Source organism: Acinonyx jubatus, chromosome B2 (assembly GCF_027475565.1).
Source record: "Acinonyx jubatus isolate Ajub_Pintada_27869175 chromosome B2, VMU_Ajub_asm_v1.0, whole genome shotgun sequence".
Taxonomy (NCBI): domain Eukaryota; kingdom Metazoa; phylum Chordata; class Mammalia; order Carnivora; family Felidae; genus Acinonyx; species Acinonyx jubatus.
The window spans coordinates 97,878,053-97,903,919 of NC_069385.1; the positions used below are offsets into that span (position 1 = coordinate 97,878,053).

The 25,867-nt window shown below is 35.3% G+C and overlaps 1 protein-coding gene across 1 annotated transcript in view; it reads right to left on the minus strand.

Moving 5' to 3' along the window:
* HCRTR2 (hypocretin receptor 2) overlaps positions 1-25,867 on the minus strand; it is a 113,414-nt gene that overhangs the window by 12,385 nt on the left and 75,162 nt on the right. The window contains exons 3-4 of the mRNA XM_015070114.3: positions 24,066-24,309; positions 16,860-16,975 (exon numbers count right to left, since the gene is read on the minus strand). Coding sequence (XP_014925600.1) covers positions 16,860-16,975; positions 24,066-24,309 — 360 coding nt within the window. The remainder of the gene's footprint in view (positions 1-16,859; positions 16,976-24,065; positions 24,310-25,867) is intronic.

Consider the following 25,867-nt stretch of genomic DNA (forward strand, 5'->3'; position numbering starts at 1 on the left):
TCTCTTCTGGCTCTGTATGTTCTGTCATGTAGACTTGACCTTTTCACACAGTGGTGGTCCTAAAAATCTTCTTATCTATATTATTGGTTGTGGGGGTAGGCACTGAGAATCCTTTCTCCTCTGTGAGTCTCTTTTTAAACAGTCTTTCTTTTAAATAATTGAGGAGAAAGTGCAATGAATATTGGAAAGTTCCAGAAAAACTCTAGCATGAGTAACCCTATAAATGTCTGCTAAATGATCTTGAACTGTTTTCTAAATGATCTCTTAGAAATCATTTAAACTTTAGCAATTCTATTATTGAGTGCTTCCCTGAAGGAAAGAAACAATATCCTGCAGCTGATAACTTCCTCAACCGTCAGAAACAGATTTCCCATAAAGAGAAACTACCACAGGGAAAATGGCTATGGTCTCTGCCATCAGAATTAAAAACAAACAAAACCAGTGATAATGCTCTCTTTTAGCTGATGCTCTGAATAAGGATAGAAGATGTTTAATCCTGAACTCATCTTGAGGACACCTACAAATGTCTCCACTGATAAGTCATATGTCTAGAGAAAGTCCACGTAACAACATTAGAAAATGCTTATAATAACTGAGCATCACAAACTATCTATAGTCTTGAGTAATCATTAATGCGTTCCTAAAAACAGATAATTCCAAATCCCACTTATACATGATCGAGCAGACATTGAGAAGGGTTAAATAAAATACCCATGTCTCCATCTAACAAGTCAGAATTAGCATTCAGTCCTGTCTCACTACAGAGTCTATCTTTTTTCCCATCGTTTCCATTTATAAGCTTCAACACAATGTATTATGGAAGTCAGTAAATTTTTATGCCTAGTTACGTGGAATAAATAATCATACAAAAGGGCAATTGAGAAATCCAGCCTGGTAGGCTGTCCATGGAGGAAGGTCTTCCCCTGCCATCTTAGGAAAGGCTCAACCATTTGACTGTGGAAAGTTCCTGGACACACACACACACACACACATTTATTCCATTATTTTCAATAAACTTTAAAATCATCTTTGATATGAAAATATATCCTGGAAGAGATATTACCACAATTATGAATTGGAAATACCATGTAAATGATGGACCTTGAAACCTGCCCTTTCTTAAAGTATTTGTGACCAGGATTAAGTCACAAGAAAAGGCAAACGTGTGGCATACATTAAAAGAATAGAGAATATTATGAACAACCAATACATTTGCAATCTTAAATGAGATGGATAAATACCTTAAAAAAAATAAAGATAACTGAAACTGACGCTATAATTCCAAACCTTGCTACAAAAAAAAAAAAAAACCTTCCAGACCCAGATAGGATCATTGTTCCTGATCGATCAATTCGATAGAACAGTAAAAATAAACACTACCAATCTGATTCAGACTCTTTCTGAATTCAAAGAAACAATTATACTTTCTGACGAATTTTATAAGACCACAGTTATCCTAAAAGTAAAAAACATGACAACAAAACAGTTGACAAAATATCTCTCATGAGTAGAGATGAAAAATTCCTGAAAATATATTATCAAATTGCATTCAGCAATATACAAAAAGGATAATACAATTCACTCAATAAATCAGACTGATTCCAGCAATGCAGTGTTGATTAAACATTCAAAGGTTAATCAATGTAATTTTTCATATTAACAGAATAAGATACATAATATGACATTTCAAACAATAAAGGAAAAGCATTTGAAAAATTCAACACATTTTCATGATACAAGTCTCAGTAAACTTGTAAACTAGTAATACAAAGAAACCTAATCAACCTGATAAAGGGCATCTGACCTAATGGAAAAAGATGAATGCTTTTTTTTTTTTAAATATTTATTTTTGATGGGGCTCCTGGGTGGCTCAGTTGAGCATCAGACTTCAGCTCAGTCATGATTTCACGGCTCATGGGTTCAAGCCCCCCCCAAGTGGGACTCTGCTGATGGCTCTGAGCCTGGAGCCTGCTTCAGATTCTGTGCCTCCCTCTCTCTCTGCCCCTCCCTCACTCATATTCTGTCTCTCTCGTTCTCAAAAATAAATTTTAAAAAACCATTAAAATTTTTGTAAGTACTTTTTGAGAGAGAGAGAGTACAAGTGGGGAGGGGTAGAAAGAGAGGGGACAGAGGATCTGAAGCAGCCTCTGTGCTGACAGCAGTAATAAGTCTTTTCTCACTACTTCTACTCAACATTATACTGGAGGTCCCAACCAGTACAAGAAGACAAGAAAAATAGATAAAAGGTATATAGATTGATTTTATTGAGGACATTATTGCTTAGGAAGTAAATCCTAGGGAATCTCCAAAACTCCACTAGAATTGTTACATGAAATTAGCAATATGCAGGATCCAAAATCAAAAAACAATCAGTTGTATTTCTGTGATATGATTTACTACAGACATCTATAAATCATATATATATATATAGTATCATTCAGATGACCAAAATATATTAGATCTTCATCTACCATTCCTGTAAGTACTTCAGTGCCATAAAGGTGAGATGGGTATCTTGTTTTAAAGAAGGGAACCTAAAGTCAAAAGCTAGTTGCCAGGAGGACAAACCATTAAAGGGTGTAACTTTCAGTCCCACTCCCTGACCTCTGGGTAAGAAAGAGGGCTGGAGTTTGAATTAGCCAAAGCCAATGACTTAGTCAATCATGACTACATAATGAAACCTCTATAAAAACCCAAAAGGACAATGGGTTTCAGAGAGCTTCCCAGCTGGTGAATGTAAGGAGATGCAGGGTGAGAGGTTTACCAGGAGGGAGCCTGGAAGCTCCTTACCCTGTGTATCTCTTCATCTGCCTGTTGAGTTGTATCCTTTAGCATATACTTTAATAAACTAGTAAACACAAGTGTTTCAAAAATGAGCCACTTTAGCAAATTAAAACAATCTGAGGAGGAGGTCATTGGAATCCCCAATCTGTAGTTGGTCTGTCAGTCAGAAGCACAGGTCACAGCCTGGGGCTTGTGACTGGCATCTAAAGTGGGAAGTGGGGCAGGGGTGCCTGGGTGGCTCAGTCAGTTAAGCATCCGCCTCTTGGTTTTGGCTCAGGTCATGATCTCATGGTTTGTGGGTTCAAGCCCCTCATTGGGCTCCATGCTGACAGCACGGAGCCTGCTTGGGATTCTCTCTCTCCCTCTCTCTGCTGCTGCTCACTCTTTCTGTCTCTCAAAATAAATAAATAAACTTAAAAAAATTAAAGTGATAAGTGGGAGAGCAGTCTTGTAGGACTGAACCCTAAAACACGTGGAATCTGTCTTCAAGTAGATAGTGTCAGAATTGCTGACATTGGTGTTGTGTGTACCAGAACACCACACCCTAAACATTAGAATTAGGTCTGGGAAACCTAAAAGAACTTCTATAAACCAGTAGTAAACAACTGGAAAATTCGATTACAAAATAACATGAGTTTCAATGGAAAGAACAAGTAATCTTATTCTTTAACAATACATGGACAAAATATGTATACATAAGATTATATAAGTTGTTAAGAGCTGTCAAAAAAGACAAATAAATGGGGAGATACACCATGTCAATGAATTGGAACTTAAAGTTATTAATATGTCAATTTTCCTCCAAGTGATCCATAGATTAAATGCAATCAATCCCATTCAAAAAGGCAGCAATTTTCTTGAGAAAGGTGAAACACAGATTTGCAAAATGTTTATGAAATGCTGTGCAGTTAGGAAGGAACCCAGTACAGAGTCACTTAATGGCCAGGAAAGGGAGTATAACTACTCAAAGCAGAAAAGGAGAAAGGCAGAGAGGAGGGCCATGAAATGGTGGTACATAAACAGGCCACGAACAACACTGCTCAATGCTGGCAAATGCTCCAGCAAGAAATCCTTAGGGAAACATTTTTTGGAAATCATTGGTGACTTCATTGAGAGATGTTTCAGTGGAGTGATAGGATTTGAATAAGAATAAAGTGGGCTGAGAGATCAGCGGGAGTGAAAGGTGGTGAGAGAAAGGAGTCAACAAATAAAAATGTCATGCATTTTAGCTAGCAGGAGGAGCAAAGGGTTAAGTTAACATCTGGAAGAGTCTGAGAATTAGGATGAGTCCTTAAAAATGCCCACTCCAGGAGGACACTCTTCTTTACCTTTCCTCTATCCTTCAGCTCATTACCCATTTTATCATAATAGAGTACAACTGATGCTTGGTAGATGCTATCTTATATAAAGCAATAATCTCTATCTTCCTCTGTGTGTCTGGCAAAAACAATGGAATTTTTTCTTATTTTTTACATTACCATTTGAAAATGATTTGGCTCTAAGACCCACAGACATTTTTTTCCATATAACTCCATGACTTTTTTTTTAATCCTGCTACAGCTCTTTTATTTATTTTTAAATGTTTATTTATTTTTGAGAGAGAGAGAGAGAGAGAGAGAGAGAGAGAGAGAGAGAGAGAGAACAAGCAGAGGAGTGGCAGAGAAGGGAGGCACAGAATCTGAAGTAGGCTCCAGGCTCCACATAGCCCAATGCAGGGCCCGAACCCACAAACCATGAGATCATGACATGAGCTGAAGTTGAAAGCTTAACTGACTGAGCTACCCAGGCTGCCCAAAGCACAGCCTTTCCAGAGATTAGATGTATATGCTAATTCCTCATAAGAATCTGTCCCTCTCTTGACTTCATTCTCAATCTTGCAATAAATACCTCTACTTGCAGATTCTACAGATGACCCTGCTACAGACAACAGCAGCTATAATTGTTGTCCCTGATTCTCTCACCCAACCCTCGAACTCAAGGCTCTTGTCCTTTGTCCATCCCCAGATGTGTTGTCTCTCAACATGACTCCATCACCCAATTAGCTCTTTGTAGAAACTGGCTTCCCCTTCCCTTCCTGGAATCCAACAAATGGTTTTCACTGAATAGGTCCTCTCATGCTTCCATACTTCTATGGACCTTAAAATCTTAGTCACAAACAACCTTTGGATAATTCCCATTACATATTCTCGTTGCATCAACATATTGAGTTGTGTGTTTAACCTTTTTTCCTTCTCCAGAGGTTGAGCAGAAGAATTTGTAAAAGAATTCCCTCCATATTTAGTTACTTTTTAAAAAAATCACTTTTTGTTATTTTTATTTTTTAATGTTTATTTATTTTTGAGAGAGAGAGAGAGAGAAACAGAGTGTGAGCGGTGGGGGGGGGGGAGCAGAGAGAAGGGGGAGACACAGAATCTGAAGCATGCTCCAGGCTCTCAGCTGTCAGCACAGAGCCTGCCTGACACGGAGCTCAAATTCACAAACTCTTTTTTTTTTTAACATGTTTATTGAGACATAATTTATATGCCATAAATTCTCTTTTAACGGGTACAGTTAAGTAGGTTTTAGTGTATTCGCAAAGTTGTGCAATTGTCACCCCATCACTGTCTACTTCCAGAGTGTTTTCATCACCGTGAAATAAAACTCCAAACCCTTTAGCAGTCACTTCCTATCTCCCCATCCTACTACCCGCTGCAAACACAAACCATCCTGGCTTTATAAAATTTCCTATTCTCTACATTTCATGTAAACAGAATCATACAACATGTCGTTTTTTGTGTCAGGCTATTTTCACTTAAAAATAATTTCAAGATTCACCCATATTGTAGTATTTCAATATTTCATTGTTTTTTATAGCTAAATAATATTCTATTGCACACCTATACCACAATTAGTTTATTCATTCATCCATTGATGGACATTGATTTGTTTCCACTTTTGGACTGCTATTGATGCTGTTGCTATGCACAACAATGTATAAGTTTTTATGTGGACATGTTTTCAATTCTCTTGGGTGTATAGTTAGGGATTAAATCGCTACCACATGGCGATCCTTTAAGATTTTGAGGAATGGCCAAACCATTTTCCAAAGTAGCTGCATCAGTTTCCATTTTTACCAGCCGTATAATGAGAGCACTAATTTCTCTGCATTCTCACCAATAATTGTTACCTTAAAAAAATTATTTTAGCCACCATATTGAGTGTGAAGAGATATCTTACTGTGGCTTTGATTTGCATTTTCCTAATAACTAACATTGTTGAGCATCTTTTGATGTGCTTATTGGCCATTTCTTTATTTTCTTTGAAGAAAATGTTATTAAAATCATTGCCCACTTTTAATGTGTTATTTCTTTTTATTGTTGAATCATAAGAGTTCTTTATATATTTTTGATATGTCTTTTATCATATATTTGATTTGCAAACATTTTCTCCGATTCTGTGGGTCACCTCTTCACTTTCCTCATGGTATACTCTGAAGTGCGAATGTTTTTATTCCAATAGCATCCAGTTTATCTATTTTTAAAATTTTTTTGCTTGTGGTTAGGCGTAATTTAAATCATTAGTCTAAAACAAGGTATAATGATGCCTGACCTCAGTCTTATAATGAATGTGTTGTCCTCTAAGATTTTGAGATGGCCCCTGACTTACAATGGTTTGGCCTATGATTTTTTTAACTTTATAATGGTACAAAAGTAATACACATTCAGTAGAAATTGTTCTTTGAAATTTGAAATTTGATATTTCCCTGGGCTATTAATATGTGGTAAAATATTCTCTCATGATTCCAGGAAGTGGCAGTGAGCACCCAGTCAGCCATACAGTCATGAAGGTAAACAACTGATACATTTAAACCTATTCTGTGTTTTACTTTCAGTACAGTATTTAATAAATGCATGAAATATTCAAGACTTTATTTTTTTCAATTCATTTATTTATTTTGAGAGACGGCGTGTCTGCATGAGCCAGCCGGCTAAGGGCAGAGAGAGAGAGAGAGAGAGAGAGAGAGAGAGAGAGAGAATCCCAAGCAGGTTCTACTCTGTTAGCTCAGAGCCCATAAGTCTCCATCCCACCAACCGTGAGATGATGACCTGAGCTGAGATCAAGAGTCGGGTGCTTAACCGACTGAACCACCCCAGCGCCTGCCAACACTTTACTATAGAATAGGTTTTATGTTAGATTATTTTGCCCAAATGTAGGTTAATATATGTGTTCTTCACACATTTAAATTAGGGTAGGCTAAGTGATGACATTTTACACAGGTCAAGTGTATTAAATGAATTTTTGACCTAGGTTATTTTCAACTTATGATGGCTTTATTGGGATGTAACCCCACTGTACATTGAGGAAGATCTGTATTAACTCTCATATTTAAGTCTAGAATCTACTCTGAGTTAAATTTTATATATGGTGAAAGGTGATGTTAATTCCATTATTTTGAGTATATAAAGTCGCCCCAGCAGGATTTGCTGACAAGACTATGATTTTCCCCATTGAATTGTGAGACACTTTTGTTAATAATTAATTAATCATAAACATAAGGGTTTTTTCAGTCAAAATTGCACCAGCATTCTTCTCGAAGCTAGAACAAGCTATCCTAAAATTCATATGGAACCACAAAAGGCCCCGAATAGTCAAAGTAATTTTGAAGAAGACCAAAGAGGGAGACATCACAATCCAGACTTTAGCCTCTACTACAAAGCTGTAATCATCAAGACAGCATGGTATTGGCACAAAAATAGACACATAGACCAATGGAATGGAACACAACTACAGAATTGGACCCACAAAAGTATGGCCAACTAATCTTTGACAAAGCAGAAAAGAATATCCAATGGAAAAAAGACAGTCTCTGTAACAAATGGTGCTGGGAGAACTGGAGAGCAACATGCAGAAGAATGAAACTAGACCACTTTCTTACATCATTCACAAAAATAAACTCAAAATGGATAAACGACCTGAATGTGAGACAGGAAACCATCAAAACCCTAGAGGAGAAAGCAGGAAAAAACCTCTCTGACGTCAGCTGCAGCAATTTCTTACTTGGCACATCTCCAAAGGCAAGGGAATTAAAAGTAAAAATGAACTATTGGGACCTCATCCAGATAAAAAGCTTCCGCACTGAAAAGGAAACCATCAACAAAACTAAAAGGCAACAGACAGAATTGGAAAAGATATTTGCAAATGACATATTGGACCAAAGGCTAGTGTCCAAAACCTATAAAGAATTCACCAAACTCCACACCCAAAAAACAGATAATCCAGTGAAGAAATGGGCAAAAGACATGAATAGACACTTCTCTAAAGAAGACATCCAGATGGCCAACAGGCACATGAAAAGATGCTCAATGTCACTCCTCATCAGGGAAATACAAATCAAAACCACACTGAGATCTCACCTCATGCCAGTCAGACTGGCTAAAATCAACAAATCAGGAGACTATAGATGCTGGAGAGGATATGGAGAAACAGGAACCCTCTTGCACTGTTGGTGGGAATGCAAACTGGTGCAGTCGCTCTGGAAAACAGTGTGGAGTTTCCTCAAAAAATTAAAAATAGACCTACCCTATGACCCAGCAATAGCACTGCTAGGAACTTACCCAAGGGATACAGGGGTACTGATGCATAGGGGCACTTGTACCCCAATGTTTATAGCAGCACTTTCAACAACAGCCAAATTATGGAAAGAGCCTAAATGTCCATCAACTGATGAATGGATAAAGAAATTGTGGTTTATATACACAATGGAGTACTACAGGGCAATGAGAAAGAACGAAATATGGCCCTTTATAGCAACGTGGATGGAACTGGAGAGTGTGATGCTAAGTGAAATAAGTCATACAGAGAGAGACAGATACCATATGTTTTCACTCTTATGTGGAAACTGAGAAACTTAACAGAACACCATGGGGGAGGGGAAGGGAAAAAAAAAAGTTAGAGAGGGAGAGAGCCAAACCATAAGAGACTCTTAAAAACTGAGAATAAACTGAGGGTTGATGGAGGGTGGGAGGGAGGGGAGGGTGGGTGATGGGCATTGAGGAGGGCCCGGGTTGGGATGAGCACTGGGTGTTGTATGAAAACCAATTTGACAATAAATTTCGTACTAAAACAAAACAAACAAAATACATAAGGTTTTTTGCAGACTTTGAATTCTATTTCACTGACCTATATGACTATCTGTATGCAAATACTACACTATCTTGATTACTTAAGTTTTATAAGATTGGACATTGAAAAGTGACTTTTCCAACTTTGTCTTTTTGAAGATTATTTTGGCCATTCCTGGTCTCTTTCATTTCCACATTGATTTTAGTACAGTTTGCCAATTTGTGCAAAAACAAAAAAACTAACAAAAATCCACAAGGCAGCTGGGTGTATGATAGGGATTGTGATGAATCCGTGGATTGGTTTGAAGAATTTTTCTATCTTACCAATATTAAGTATTCCATTCCATGAATATGGAATGCCATTTCATTTATGTAGTTTATGTAGTCCTTCTTTAATTTTTAAATGATCCTGCATGTTTTTGTATGTTATTCATTTATTCTATTAAATTTATAACTGTTTTACTTTTTTGGTGCTATTTTATGTGGAATTATTTTGTTAATTCCAGTTTTAGGTTGTTCTTTACTAGTTTATAGATGTGAAACTAATTTTTATTTACTGATCTATTATTTTCAAAACTTACTGAACTTGTTTATTAATTTTTTGCATGTGGATTCTTTAGGATTTTCTATGTACAAGTTCATGTACTCTATGAAGAAAGAGAGCTTACTTCTTACTTTTCAACCATGATGACTTTTATTATTATTATTATTATTTCTTGACTAACTGACCTGGGTAGAATATAGTTCTAATCAATATTGAATAGATTAAATAGAACTGCTAAGATCAGATATCCTTGTCATGTTCCTGATCTTAGCAGGGGAATATTCAGTCTTTCACTGTAAGATATAATGTTAGCTGTAGGATTTTATAGATACCTTTTATCAAATTGAAGTCTATTTTTTTTTTCCTAGTTGATTGAGTGCTTTTATCTTGAAAGGGTATTTTTTTGTCAAATGCTTTGTTGCATTTACTGAGATGATCATGTGGATTTTGTCTTCTGTTAATGTAGTATTACACTGATTGATTTTCAAATCCTGCTTCATCATCCTGTATTACCTTTTTTACATATGGGTATGGTTTGCTAGTATTTTGTTGAGTATACTATTCTGTATTCTTTTTTTCTTTAATTTTTTTTCAACGTTTATTTTTTTGCGACAGAGAGGGACAGAGCATGAACGGGGGAGGGGCAGAGAGAGAGGGAGACACAGAATCAGAAATAGGCTCCAGGCTCTGAGCCATCAGCCCAGAGCCTGACGTGGGGCTCGAACTCCCGGACCGCGAGATCGTGACCTGGCTGAAGTCGGACGCTTAACCGACTGCGCCACCCAGGCGCCCCATACTACTCTGTATTCTTAAGTATATTAGTCTGTAGTTTTCTTGTGATATCTTTGTCTACTTTTAATAGCAGTGTAATTCTGGCCATATGGAATGATGTGGGGGGTGTTCTCTCCTCTACTTTTTGGAAGAGTTTGTGGAAGTTTGGTATTAATTGTCCTTTAAATATTTGGTAGAATTCAACAGTGAAGCCAGTGGGCTTTTTCTGTGGGAGATTTCTTATTACTAATTTAATCTCTTGATTTATAATAGGTCTATTCAGATTTTCTAATTCTCCTTTAGATGATTTTAGTAGTTTGTGTCTTTTTATGAATTTGTCCACTTTATGCTATCTATCTTTTTACTATCTTTTCTGGCATGCAATTATTCATAGCATTCCCTTACCCTTTCTATTTCTGTAACATTTGTGGTGATGTTCCTCTTTTACTTGTGATTTTAGTGATCTGAATCTTTTCTTGTCAGTATCTTTCAAAGAACCGATTTTCAGTTTAATTGACTTTTATCTATTATTTTCCATATTCTATTTCCTTACACTCTACACTTTATTATTTCCTTCCTACTATTTGCTTTGGTCTTTAATGTTTTCTTCTATTTCTAACTTCTAAAAGTGGAATGTTGGTTTATTGATATGAGATCTTTCTTCTTTTGAACATAGGTGATATAACTATCAATTTCTCTCCAAACAGTTCTTTTGCTGAATTTCATAAGTTTTGATGTATTGTTTTCATTTTTATTTATTTCAAAGTATTTTAAGCTCTTTTGTAATTTCTTCTTTTACCATTTGATTATTTATTTATTTATTTATTTATAATGGTCAGAACACTTATTTTTTTTTAACATTTATTCATTTTTGAGAGACAGAGAGAGACAGAGCATAAGCAAGGGAGGGGTAGAGAGAGAGGGAGACACAGAATCCAAAGCAGGCTTCAGGCTCTGAGCTGTCAGCACAGAGACTGACACAGGGCTCGAACTCATGAACCATTAGATCATGACCTGAGCCAAAATCAGAAGCCTGACTCAGCCACCCAGGCGCCCCTACCTTTTGGTTATTTAAAAGTGAAAGGTTTAAATTCCATATACTTGTGAATGAATTTCCCATTTTCTGTCTTTGGTTAATGTCCAATATAATTCAATTATAGTAGAAGAATGCACTTTTTATGATTTCCATTATTTCAAGTGTTCTGAGACTTGCTTTATGGCTTATCATTGGATCTAGTCTGGAGAAGAGTCCATGTGCACTTTTGATGAATGCACATTCTGCTGTTTTTGAAGGAATGTTCTGTAGATACTTGTTAGGTCTAGTTGGTTGATAGTTTTGTGCCAGTCTTCTATTTCCTTGTTAATATTCTGCCTAGATTTTCTATCCATTACTGAAAGAGGAGTACTAAAGTTTTCAACTATTACTGTTGAATTGTGGATTTCGCCTTTCAATTCTGTTTTTGCTTCATGTATTGTGGATTTCATTTGCTAAGTTTATAATTCTTTTAGAAAATTTTTTAAATTTTACTTATTTATTTTTGAGAGAGAGAGAGAGAGAGAGAGAGAGAGAGAAAATGTGTGTGAGTGGGGGAGAGACAGAGGGAGGGGAGACAGAATTCCAAGCAGAGCCTGAGGCGGGGCTTGAATTCATGAACCATGAGGTGATGACCTGAGCCAAAATCAAGAGTCAAATGCAGAACCAACTGAGCCACCCAGGCACCCCAAGTTTATAATTTTCATAACTTCCTGATAGATCGACTTATTATTTTGAAATATCCTTATTTATCTATAGTTAATTTTTTTAACTTTAGAGACAGCAAGAGCAGGAGAGAGGGACAGAGCAGGGGGACATACACACACACAAAGAGAGGGAGGGAGGGAGGGAGGGAGGGAGGGAGGGAGGAGAGAGAGAGAGAGAGAGAGAGAGAGAGAGAGAGAGAGAATCTTAGCATGGAGAGAATCTCCAGAGTGTGGAGCTCAATGTGGGGCTCACTCTCATGACCCTGGGATCACAACCTGAGCCAAGATCAAGAGCCAGACACTCAGCTGACTGAGCCACCCAGCCTCCCCTAGTCACAATTGTTTTTGGAAGATTTTTATTTTTAAGTTATCTCTACACCCAGTTTGAGGCACAAACTCACAAACTCAAGGTCAAGAATCACATGCTTTACTGACAGCCAGCCAGGCATCCCTATAGTCACAGTTTTTGTTAAAGTTTCCTTTAATATTACTACAGCTACTTCAGCTTTATTTTGGTTACTGTTTCCATAGTATGTTTTTTCCTATTTTATATTTAACTATTTGTGTCTTTGAATATGAGATGTGTCTTTTGTAGATAGCATGGAGTTGTATCGTTTTATGTTTGTTTTTTTATTCTGTCAATCTCTGGCATGTTTTATTCATTTACATTAACTTAGTTATTGAAAAGGAATAATTTGTATCTGTCAGTTTGCTGTTTGTTTCTGTATGTATCAAGTCTATTTTGTTCCTCTATTCCTCCATTGCTGTTTTATGTTAAATAGATATTTTCTAGTATACCATTTTAATGCTCTTGCTTCCTTTTTTTCACAATAGTCTTCTGAGTTATTTTCTTAGTTGTTGCCCTGAGTGTTACAATTAGCAACCTAAACAATATTTGGATTAATGGAAATTTGATTTCAATAGTGTATAAAAACTTTGATCCAATCTAGCTTCATTCCCTTCTCTTTCCTTTGAATTATACTTTACATTATAAGCTGAATCTATACAGTTTTATAATTATTGCTTTATGCTATTGTGTCTTAAGTCAAGTAGGAGAATAAAAGTATTACAAACAGAAATATTTATACTTTCTTTTGTATTTACCTATGTGGTTACTTTCATTAGTGCTCTTTATTTCTCTGTGTGGACTTGAGGTATCACCTTTTGATTCTGCCTCCTCAATTACAATTTGCTGTCTATTTTCTCACACAGGAATGAGTTATCATCCCCTAATATTAATTATTTTACGTTTTCTTAGATGAATATTGAATAACAAAGAGTAGTAGAAAAGACTGTGATAAAAATTAGGACAGGAAAATTTTTTCAAAGTTATATTCCTTGGTAAGTTGAAATTCAGTTCAGACTCAAAGATCAGGTATGATTCATCCCCAGTTCATCCCACAGTACCAGTAATATAGTGGGTGCTTAATAAATATTTTTGGAATGAGTTAACATGAGTTTAAGTGTTGAATTATCGCAGCCTAGAACTAGTAAGAACACTGATAGAGTCATATAAGCTAAGATTAAACAGGTCTTAGAAAGAAGAGGCTAAGAGAAGCCTCTGTAGAATCTCCAGACTGAATGAATTTCCTGAGTCACATTATCAAGAAAGAATTTAAGTCATTGATTATAGCAAAGCATTAGTTAATTCATTTAATGAAGATTGAAGTTCTTGAGAAAGTCAGACAAGGTTGCATGCTTTACTCATTAATAATCTTACACTTAGAAATTCCAAAGTATGTAACAGATTCCATGCATCTGTAATGTTAAGCAAATAAGATAGGCCCTCCATTTGATGGCTCACTTGATGTAGCCTATGGCACACATAATGCCTTGGAACTCAGTTTATAGACATTAACAGTTGGAAACTCAGAGTTGCTCAAGCAGAATTCTACATAATCACCCATTTGGGGTTAATTTACTTTATTGTGGCTCCTAAAGTGAGCTCAGCTGAACTTGTCATTTTCCATTCCAATCTGTTTTGTAAATGTTTTTAGTTTCACAGCCCAAGCATTTTACTGCAAATCTCCTAGATCATGTGGTTTGTGCTAACCAGAACAATTCATCAAAAGAATGTAGGTTATTTCTAAACCTGCAATACAATTTTGAATTTACTTTAGAGTTTGAGAAATGAAGAACTATAAGCTTCAATAATGGAGAAATAAACTGGTTGGAGTTTGGTAGTTATCTATTCAACATTTTTTGGATTACTTTCTTTGTGCAAGATACTATACCATTAAGTGTTTGGGATTCAATGATGAACAATACCGATTTAGGTACCCCACGGAGTTTTAAAGTCATGTCAATCTGGAAATAAATGAATAAGCCAATATAAGCATCTATTATATGTAATGCACATTACTAGAAAAAATATGGAAGTAGGGAATGCTCTTAACACTGAATATTTCTAGTCAAGAATCTCAATGGAAATCTAAAATATCTTTACTCCTACATACTCATTAAAAGCGTTTTCTCTTTCAAGAAAAATTTCAAATTCCAATTTTTCCATGAATTGTTCTATGAACAACTGGGCAATGAATTCCCCAATGTTCTCTTCTTTCTAAATATTCCCAGAACTTCCTCTTATTTTTCTACTCACTTTTTTCTTACAAAGTATTTATTCAGCAACAGATACGTTCTATGTATATTACAAATTGGTGGGATATAAGATAAAGACGAGAGTGTACTATCTTCATCTGTAGAGTAGAGCAGATAGACAAATAAAAAAAATGCCATTCTAATGTTATTTAAAAGCACTGTGAAAGAGATCTATTTAAGAAAGTCATCATATACATGGATTCAACACATGCTTCTTATTTTAGATATACAAGCAGATTCCGTTGAAAGGACGATTAACAGTATATACCATTAAGGTATTTTAATTCATGAGCAATTTCTGTACTCTAGGCACTTGAATTAACTCATCAAATAAGTGTAACAACTCTGAGAGGTAGATGCTATGCAACCCCACTCTAAAGATCATGAAAGAGAGGCAGAGAAATTTTAAAAAATTGACAAAATTCATGCATGTATTAAGTTGCAGACTCAGGATTTAAACTCATGTAGTCCCGACCCTGAGTCTGTGGTTTTGAATTCTCTGTACTGTATCATTCCAATTATTCACTCAGCTTGTAAGAAGATTCCTACTGCCTTTTCACTTGCAGTGTCTTTCTGTGAGAGTAGGATACTTCCCTTCTCCATGGTCCAGTTAATCACAAGACTTGTTTTGGCAAATGAAATATGAGGAGACTTAACACATGCCAGTTCAAAGCAAAGATTTAAGACACAGTACATATTTCTTCCAGATTCCTTGCCCTTTCCCTCAGTTCCAGAATGGCATGTCCCAGGAAGTGCTGTTCCTTTAGACTGAGTTCGAAATGAGACGACAAGGAGAACACAGCCATAGCCCATCCTCGCTACTGCCATGGAACGTCAGTGAGACAAACTTGCTGCAAAGCCACATATTTTAAGGTTGTTTTTTAACAGCAGAATAATGTAGCAAATACTGACTAGTATAATAACAGTTACCAAGAAGTGGGCACGATAGCAACAAGCACCCTAAAATGTGTGATATCACGGCCAGGTGGAGAGTGTTGAGGAAACCATCACTGGGACCTATAAAACAACACTCATGTTATACAGGGGTACACATTTGTTACTTTAGTTGAAAAATTAGAGGTCGGAATGATCGTAAATATTGTTAACAGCTACATTTTTTTAAGATTATAAAAGAAATTGTTTCTTTGCACAAATAGAGGAAAAGAAAAAAAAGTTGGAATTATAAGACACAGGGTGGAAAAATGCAACCATGACTCATATTCAACCAGTAAAAGATATCTTGAAAAATTGCTTTGACTAACAAAATTTGAAGGAGACTCAAATTAAGACTCACCCTCAAAGACCAAAGAAAAGCTTTGTGGAATCCTTTTAATGAATTAGTGTGGTCCAGTAAATTCTTCCCAGTGGAAAAAATACATAAGAGCAAACAGACTAACAGCATGGCTTTCCACAAGCCTGATGAGCTCTCAGTGCTGGCAATAAGTTTAGAGAAAGAGAGAGATACATTTCCAAGAGGTGTGGCATTTTAAGGTAAAATGTATAAGAGGATAAGCTATACCCATTGTCTAAACTTTTATAAACCATTACATGTATCTGTTGCTGATTTACTTTGAATTATCAAGGTTCCGCTTAAGCGTTTCCTGCTCTGAATTAGATACCATACCCATCCACCAAGCCTTCCTCTGATCATCTGGCTTATCTTTATGAAGATGATTTTCACTCTGCATCTGACTCTTTCCCTGCTCTAGTCTATGAATTCATCGGTGATGTGGACAGGGGCTTTTAGCTTTTTATCAGATATGTGTGCAAAAGAAATATGATACAATAAATGATGAATGAGCGACAGAGAATGAATATACTCACTGGGAGAGCAAAATTACCTAACAAATTACAATAATCCCCAATCAGTATTATAAACAGTTTCTAAAATTCTAAATTCTGCCTCTCTACTGTGCTAAAATAATATTAATAATAATAAGATCTTTGAAGTTGGAGATTTAACCCATATAATAAAAATGTACTACATAAATCTCATAAAGACGACAACATTCTTTACATACAGTCTCAGGAAACTTTAAAGAATTTTTCGTTATTTATTTGACAAAGTAAAACTTATATGAATCCTAGACAAAAATCAAATCAATTCATCACAGTGCTTTAAAATTTAAAGTCATTAAGGCAGTTCATAAACACATTCCTTAAATATTAACCTAAAAAATTGCCCAGGCATATTTCCATGGTTAGGACCTCAACATTTTAGAATACAGTCTTTCAGTAGGCATATTATGTTGGTTCAGTGTACTCTTCACTTTTGAGCACATCCTAAGCAAAGCATAAAGAAATCATTTGAAATCACGTACCTGTCGACACCAGAGTTTACGAAATATTTGCAGATAGGCCAACACCATAAGGCACAGTGGTGCCATATACGTGACCAGGAAGAAACAGATGTGATACATCTTGGGGTAAATTTCACCTAAAATGAAAGCCAAAATAATGAAATCTGGTTTTATAATTCACATTTTTTTTAAAGGTATGTCTGTCAATGTTTTGCCTTCAAAGTACACATTTAACTTCTATACGATTTCACTGGCATGTCACACACACACACACACACACATACACACACACACAATGTGAAGTCTTAATTTCATTTAATGTACTCAGAAAGGAATAACAACTAACAATTTCTTACTGTGTGTTAACACTGGCTATCCAAAGTCAAGCATTCATTTATCAAAAATAAGTTATCTAGGCTAATTAACGAAAATTAACTTGGAATGTGCTATACTTAAATTCGCAATAGGAAACAAGACAAGTGATTCTTTCTCATTATAAGTTTCTGGAGAAATGGGAAGCTATTCCAGTTGTACCCCCATGTACGAATGTGGAAAATTTTTCGAAAAATAAACACAGCAAACATTTAATGATTCTTTTTGTTGATTATCAGAACAATATAAAATTTATCTCTCAGTATTTTGTTTGTATGTATATATATGTTTGCAATGCACTTTTAATAAAAATGATATTCTTAAGGTTTTTTTAATCTTTAAACAATTTTTTTAATATTTATGTCATTGATTTAGTCATGAGCACCTCTAGGATTGTAGTGATTTCTTGCCATTAAGTCTAGGTACACAGGCGATATGTATCACAGATTGGGCCTTTATTAAAGAGTCAATTATTCAATTAATAAATAACATTGTGCTTTAATATATATTTTTAGCTTTTCTAAATATATTTATTACTGACTTTTAATTGTTTTATTTATTTTTTTAAAGATTTGATTTTTAATCTCTACACCCAACATGGGGCTCGAATTCACAACCCCGAGATCAGGAGTCACATGCTGCACCAACGGACCCAGCCAGGAGTCCCTACTGACTTTTTAAATGCTTTGAAGGATATTTTTCCCATACTTGTATTTGAATAAATCACAGTGATCCAGTTACTTTTACTTAAATGGAAAACAGGAAATAGAATGCATCCTACATGGATTCCATGGATACTAAATGCAGTAATTAGATATCATTCTAATTCAATGATAACAAAATACGAATTTTTTTTTCATTTCTAAAAATTAAGCAGCTTTATTTGGCTTTGATATTGGCAATGAGGTTAGTTCCATACTATTATTGAGGGATAATGCTATCACCTCTATGCATTTTTTTCCCCATAGCTTCAGAAAGGGCACGTAGAAGCATGAAGAGTCAGTTCTGTGATCAAATGTGGTAAGGACAATTTACAGTCAGGATTAACCAACAGTAACTATGAAGATGAACACAATAATTGATAATATTCATTGAACAATCATTCATTTCATTGTTACTGAATATGTTTTAAATATATCTATGAGTTGACTATTCTCCACAATCTTGAGTCCATCACCTTGTCTTCTAGAGTTGGCTGAGTTTAACAGTCTCCTTATTTTTCTTTCTAAACTCCATCTTCTCAGGTAGATGTTTTTCTTCACTGTAATCTTCACAGGGGACAGCGGGGTGCCTGTGCTTCTGGTAGAGAGCAATCAAGAGACTGATTTGGGGTGTCATTTTTAGCTCTTCTGTGGCCCAACTGGCTCACACCTACTCATGTGTTTCTAACTTCCTTTTAAGTTTATCCCATAAAACAGGCCAGTTACATAAAAAGTGATAGAATCTGAGCAGTGACTGGAGGAATAACAGCCATGCCCTTTGAAGTGCCACAACCAGCACAGTATTTGGTAAGCCCATTTCAGAGGAGTGGAGGATGACCTGGACACTTCCCAGGCACCTGAGTGCCTTTGAACTTTTATTTGTTTTGAAGGTGTCACATGGGCTCCCAGCTTTGAAGCTGACAGACGTTTGAGGTCTACCTCCGGCTAACCTGAGTGAAGGAGAGTAGATTTGAGAGGTAATATTTTTCTTTTTTAATTGCAGCTATGGATACCATCACTGTGATAACAGTTTGGGTTTTAAACAGATGGGAGAGAAAGCTCATTCTGTAGTGGGTATATTTATAAATAGTTGGTAAAATATGTAATTGGCTGGTAAATGCATACTATGATAATGAACACCCACACAGAGAAAAGTTGATCAGGTGAAATTACACTTGCCAGCTGGGAGTGATTGTTTTAATAAAAATATTATTATAGATAATTGTAGAAACATGGTAGTCTTAACATTCTTCATTCCGTACTTAGAGTCTAAGCTAATTGAAAACTTATAAATGCCATTGGAATTTTAAGTTGAATGGGTTGAAACTTTCTCTGAAGTCTCTCTGCACTTGATGAACAATGTCTTCTATGTATTCAAGACATTTATATATAACCTAGAATGTAGTTACATGAAATTTGTTGCACTCAAGCACTCATATTATAAAACAACATCTTAAAGATTGGCAACCATTCAAAATTAGTGTCTCTCCTCAAATAATAAATAGGTACAATCTGAATAAATTCTTGCATATATATCAAACCAATAATTACGGAGCAAATGTGGATCTTTATTTAGTCCCCAAAATCAGAGATCAAAGAATAATGTCCTATGTTAACAAGGCAAGACTTAATCTCAGTGAGTTAAGGTGTATTATTGAGCCAACATGCTAATCTAATTATCTATAATCTACAAACACTTTGTCCTTCATGTTATACCTATCAGGGACTCAATGGACCAATAAATTAAAGTTCCCAAATATTCCATATAGACTGTCTTTTCAAAGTTTATGAATCCAATAAAGTTTACTTGAATCTTTATTTTATTATCTTCTCTCTAATAAAATGTTATATGTATGTTTGTGTATATATATGTATGTATATATGTATATATGTATGTATGTATATATGTATATATATGTATATATGTATATATATGTATATGTATATATATAGAGAGAGATACATATACACATATATTTATATATAGAGAGAGAGAAAAAAAGAGACAGAACATATATGTACACTGAAATTCAATATATATATATATTTTTTTTCAAAATCTTACAATAGGCAAGGTGCTATAATTAATTTGACTGTAAAGAAGGACTCCATTATTATTTTCTTTCAGACCACCAAACAAGAATTTGGCAGTGAGATCCAAGAAAAGAGAAATTATGAATCCCCCAAGGTCTACAAAATGTTTGGCAAACAAGACATACTCATTAAGTGTTGGATGAATGGTGAGACAATTATATCTTTGAGTGCACAAAAGGAGTTAGTTTCCTTCCAATAGAATATGTTCTGTGAAACTGCATTTACAAATCAAGCAATCAAGAAACGATGTATATAATTCTGGAATAATTTTAGAAGTGTGAATGAATGTAACATATACAAAGACATATTTTAAAGATTATTTAAATAAATATTAATATATTTGTTTTGAGTACTGAGTGTGCCTTCCAGAAGTTATGGCTTGTGAGTTATTGGTTTTGTTTTGTTTTTTTGGTACAAGCCATTGGCAATAATACATATAATGAGTTGCAGAAATAACTTATCCACAAAATATTAAATATTTATGGTAACATTTTCAGTAAGACTGAGACAGAGAGTTCTCAGTTATTCTGCACCACGAGTGACATAGCGTTTGCAAGACTTTCCTAAAAGTGATTTGATAGATATGGATCAAGTGATCACACTGTTCACTGGTTCTTTCTATGCTGTAATATATTGGGTGTAGGACAATTATGATATCACTGTCTGCTTTTATACCTATGTTATTGATTAAACTTTGGATAAAAAAAAGAAACACAGTTCACGAATTAATCTAAAATAGAAGATATTTCATAACAATTTTTTTTAAATTGGACTAAATGTTTTCAGACTTTAAAGATGTTTGAACTTTAGAGAGCCAACACTATAAAATATAATTTCCTATGGTCTTTTTAGCCGGCTATTATCACACACGTGTCTGAGTTTTAACATTTTAAGTTGACCATGGACTTCTAAAGAGCCTATATAAAGAGGTCATGCTATGTAAAAATTATTATAGTGAAAGAGATGTCTAATGATCAAAATGATAAGAGCTCACTTTGATTCTTTCATATTCTTCTTGAAAACACTAAGTGATTTAAAATTTCATTTAATATTCAAAAGGTTAATTTCATAAATTTTATTTTTTGATTTTGTGGATGGTAAACTCAATTTTGTATGGCTTAACTTAAGCCTTTATAATCATGTTAAGTAACTGTGGACTAATATAAAATCATTTTTCAAATAGTTGCCCTAAATTACTTCTGAAGGCTTTTAGAATTTTAAATATTCAATAGCAGTTGCTGTTTTTTAGTAAAATGTCTCTGCTAGAGCTAGATAATAAACGCTAAAGGTTGAAATGAGTTTTAGATATTTATATTTTTTACTCAGAGTAATTATAAAGTGATGTGGCTATTTATTTAATCAGAATTAATGACAGGATTCCCTAGCTCCGGAATCTTTTTGTCAATGAAAGTGAATGCTGCTTGATTATTCAGGGCAACATTAAAAAAAGAAATAAAATCTTATCAAAGCAGTCTACAAATGTATAAACTAATTACTAAAATATTTTAGAGAAAATACTACTGACATGTTAGATTAGAGGTAGGTATTTTAATCTTTGTGCCATTTTCACAAGCTTAAAGAATCCAACTTTTGAGTTGGAAGCTTAAATTTACATGTACTTCTTTGCTTCATAATCTGCAAATAATTTATGGCTCAATTTCTTCATTAATTAACAAAAGCATTCTGATCAAGAGATCTTAGACTGATTTCCAAATATAACTCATTGTATAAAAATTGCCTAAGAGACATGTCACAATTGGTCCTAAACCAGTCTTTCCAAACACAGTTCTTTAGACTGTATATCCTTCCACTGCAGAAACTACAGGTCCAGTACCCTCTTTTCTTCTTTCAGGGATAGTTCTCATAGTGTGGGTTTTCTCCCTTCCGGGACACCCTTTCCCATTTTCCCTGTTTGGAGAATCTCTCCTCCAATTCTTCACTGAAATGTTAGCAGCTCCTTTGTAAACATTTGTTCAAATGGCCAGGGCTGAGTCTGTTCTCTCATTTGTGTTCCTAGCACTTTGTATACAAGTATACGGAAATACTAATTACATTATAAACATTTGTTTGTTTGGTTTTCAGTCTCACTCCCTGCAATGTGTTCCCATAGGCAGTCTATTTCTCTCCAGGTTGGCATAATTCCTGGCATATCCTAAGTACTCAAGATGTTGTTTGAACATTAAATAAATGGGACTTAAGACTCTAAAGAAATAGACTTACCCTTTTGGAATTTTCCATTCATTATGTTTTTGTCTGCGTCGTTAATAAGGAAATTTGGGGGAAAATGAAGATGATCCAGAGAAAATATAGCAAATGAATTACAATGTTAGAAAGGAAGGGAAAACCTCAATTTCAAAAATGGCTAGTTAATATTTGGGACAATAGACACCACGGACTGTGCAATTTTAGTTATTATGGGTCTTTGGATAATATATGAAAAGTAATCCCAGTGCCTTTTAATTTTTATCCTGTTAGAGTGAAAGCATATGCCTAAATTTTTAGTTCCTGACTTTTTTCTTTTCAGTGTTCCAATCAAAGTATTAAGGTAGGAAATAATATAAATGCAAAGATTCAAATACTTTAAAATACCAGACCCATAAGCAATCCATGGGGTACACTGTTTTCGTTGATACATTTTTCTAATATTCATAAATGTACATCTGTCTAATAAACAAATTCCTTCCTAATGTTTAAACTTCCTAAGTATGAGCCATTGTTATATACTTACCCAGAAGATAACAGATTGTTTTCCTCAAATTTAATGTAATAATTTTGTAACTAGTACATGCTATACTAAAACGCAGTATTGTTTGATTTCCTTGCTGTGTCCAGGTTTGTGCCATCATCAGGTATTGATAGAAGTGTTTCCACTATTACAGAAAAACCTTAAAGGCTCTCACTGAGAGTTTTGAACCAAAAGAATATAAGGCCTTCAAACTTCTGCTTGTTTAAAGTTAACTGCCACACATATCAGATTGGGGTGCCTGGGTGACTCAGTCAGTTAAGCATCCGACTTTGGCTCAGGTCATGATCTCATAGTTCACGGGTTTGAGCCCCGGGTTAGGCTCTGTGCTGACAGCTCAGAGCCTGGAACCTGTTTCAGATTCTGTGTCTCCCTCTCTCTCTGCCCCTCCCCTGCTCATGCTCTGTTTCTGTCAAAAATTAATAAAAATTTTTAAAAAAATTATAAATTTAACTGCCATATATATATCAGATTGGAAACCAAAAGGATTCATAATTTATTCTTTTTTTAAAATGTTTCTTTTGAGAGAGAAAGGGATTGTGCACATGTGCATGTGTGCACACAAACAGGGGAGGGGCAGAGAGAGAGGGAGGGAGAGAATCCCAAGTAGGCTCTGCACTGTCAGCACAGAGCTCCACGCAGGACTCAATACCTCAAACTGTGAGATCATGATCTGAGCTAAAATCAAGAAACGAACGCTTAACCGAGTTACCCAGGTGCCCACATAATATAATTCTTAAATCAGAAAAAATTATGTGATAATTTATCAGTTTAATATTTTATGAATAAACACAGCAAATTTAGATAATTTGACTTAGAGAAGAGCATAAGTCTACATACTCAACACCAGTCACGTTTCCAGGCAGGACATGGTTTTAAAATGAAAATTCCCAGTTGTATTTGAAGCCCATTAGAGAACTTAGCACTTGAGGCAATATCACATTGTACTATCTTGTAAAATGTTAATCACTCTGGAATATGTATTTGGATTGTATAAATGAGTTTTTATTGTTTTAGAGAATTTAAGAAAAGCTGGCATAATTAAATATAAATTTTAGGGAAAGTCCTTCCATTCATTCTCTACCTGTAAAATATGAAAACTAGATAACCGTGCATCAATGTTTCCAAAAGACAGAGGTAGGTGGAGCTATTCTGTGAAGCTGTTTTGGGTTCCTACTTGGGTTTCGTGCTTTTGCAATACTTTATTAACAGATGCCAATAAAACATACAAGGTCAGCTTCACAATGACTATGCAAATCAAAATTTTAGTTTTCAGCTGTCATATAAATGTCAGCCTTTGGCCCATAATGTACTTACCGCCCCAGCGCTCATCACACACAGTAAAGAGAGTGGTTTTATTGGCTAAGCCAGGGAGCATGGTGCTGCATTCCATGACTATGGCCTGAGGAATCATTATAATGCAGGAGACAATCCAGATGATGACAATGCTATTCCTGGCCCTCTTGGCTGTGCTCTTAAACATCAAAGGGTGACAGATTGCATACCATCGATCCAAGGCAATGCAGCTCAGTGTGAGAACAGACACAGACACTGACACGGTCTAGAGAGAGAAAGAACATAGGACAAGAGAAGCACTTGGTGTTAAATGGATCCATTCTTTGTATCCTTATCACATTAGAAAGGGCCGTGCAGATAATCAGACTCAAAGTGGTGACAAAACATTTCATGCTAGTTTTTTCCCTAAAAAATATAATAGTACTATTTAAAATGTATCAGAGAAAAAAACATATTTCCTGTGAAACATGGAAAAGGTGATATGAAAAGGCTGCAATCATTTTATGCTAAATGTTTGAATTTGTAATATGGCATTCTTTGAGTAATTACTGTCATTATTTTATCTTGCAACTTTGCATTGGCAGGGGAAAAATACTTTCGAAAAACAAAATAGAACATATATGTTTAGTTTGAACTTGAAAACTCTCACTTATAGAGACAATGACGTGTTTAGCTTTCAAAATATATAGAAATCTGATTGCAATTGCATTTAACTTGGATTTTTTAAATTATGGATGCTGTAGGACATATTTTCAAATAACAAAGCCTATTTGTGCATCAGTTCATTTCTAGCATGTTGCATGCAAAGGCAAGAGTTATGTTAGAAGAGAATCCTGTATGGGACTCCTCACCATAGTTCTCTTATTGGTGGTATGAGCAACCGGCCTCTCAAACTCAAATAGGTTCACCTAGTCCAGATTTCCATATAATTAACACCACTACAAGTGATGCTTGAAAAACATTTTTTTTAACATTTATTCATTTTTGAGAGACAGAGACAGAGTGTGAGTGGGGGAGGTGCAGAGTCACAACCCAAAGCAGACTCCATCAGCACAGAGTCCTGTATTTACTGGTGCATAATACACACTAGCATCCCATTAACAACACTTTCTTGGCGGGAGGTATAAAATTGCATCTTATCGTAAGTGATTACAAATGAGAGTTGTGTTGCTGCTTTCACTTCTAGGAGGGCACATCTGGGTACCTTTTTCATTTACACTTTGATATTAGCTTAAATCAACCTGATAGCAAATCATTTGAGAATCAATCCAGTGAAGATTATAAATGTTGGAAAGGAAGTGAGATAAGATGACGTGAACTTCCGCTGTTAAGTGCTTGATCTTTCACCCATACTATGGGTACCCTGTGGTCAGGGCAATGCTGGAGACTTGCTTTCGTAGATGATGAATCTGTTCCATGCTAGCATATAGATATGACAAAAAGACATCAGAGATCCATGGCAAGTAGAAGTGGAAATTAGGGGACGCCTGACTGGTTCAGTCGATAGAGCATGTGACTCTTGATCTCAAGGTTGTGATTCGAGCCCCATATTGGGTATAGAGATTACTTTAAAATTTTTAAAAATTAAAAAAAAAAAAAGACTTGGAAATTTTGCCACACTGCATATTTGGATACAGGAGCTAATATACTGGAAAGTAGAAAAGTGTGACAAAGAGATTGGGGGAGACTATCCCACCACCCACCACTTCCATTTCAGTTGGCTTTGTTCTCTTCATGACACGTCCTGTGCAGACCTTCTTCTGCAGTTACAAAAAAAAGTCACTCTGAAAAAGTAGTCAACTGCTCCTGTAAGTATGAGAATT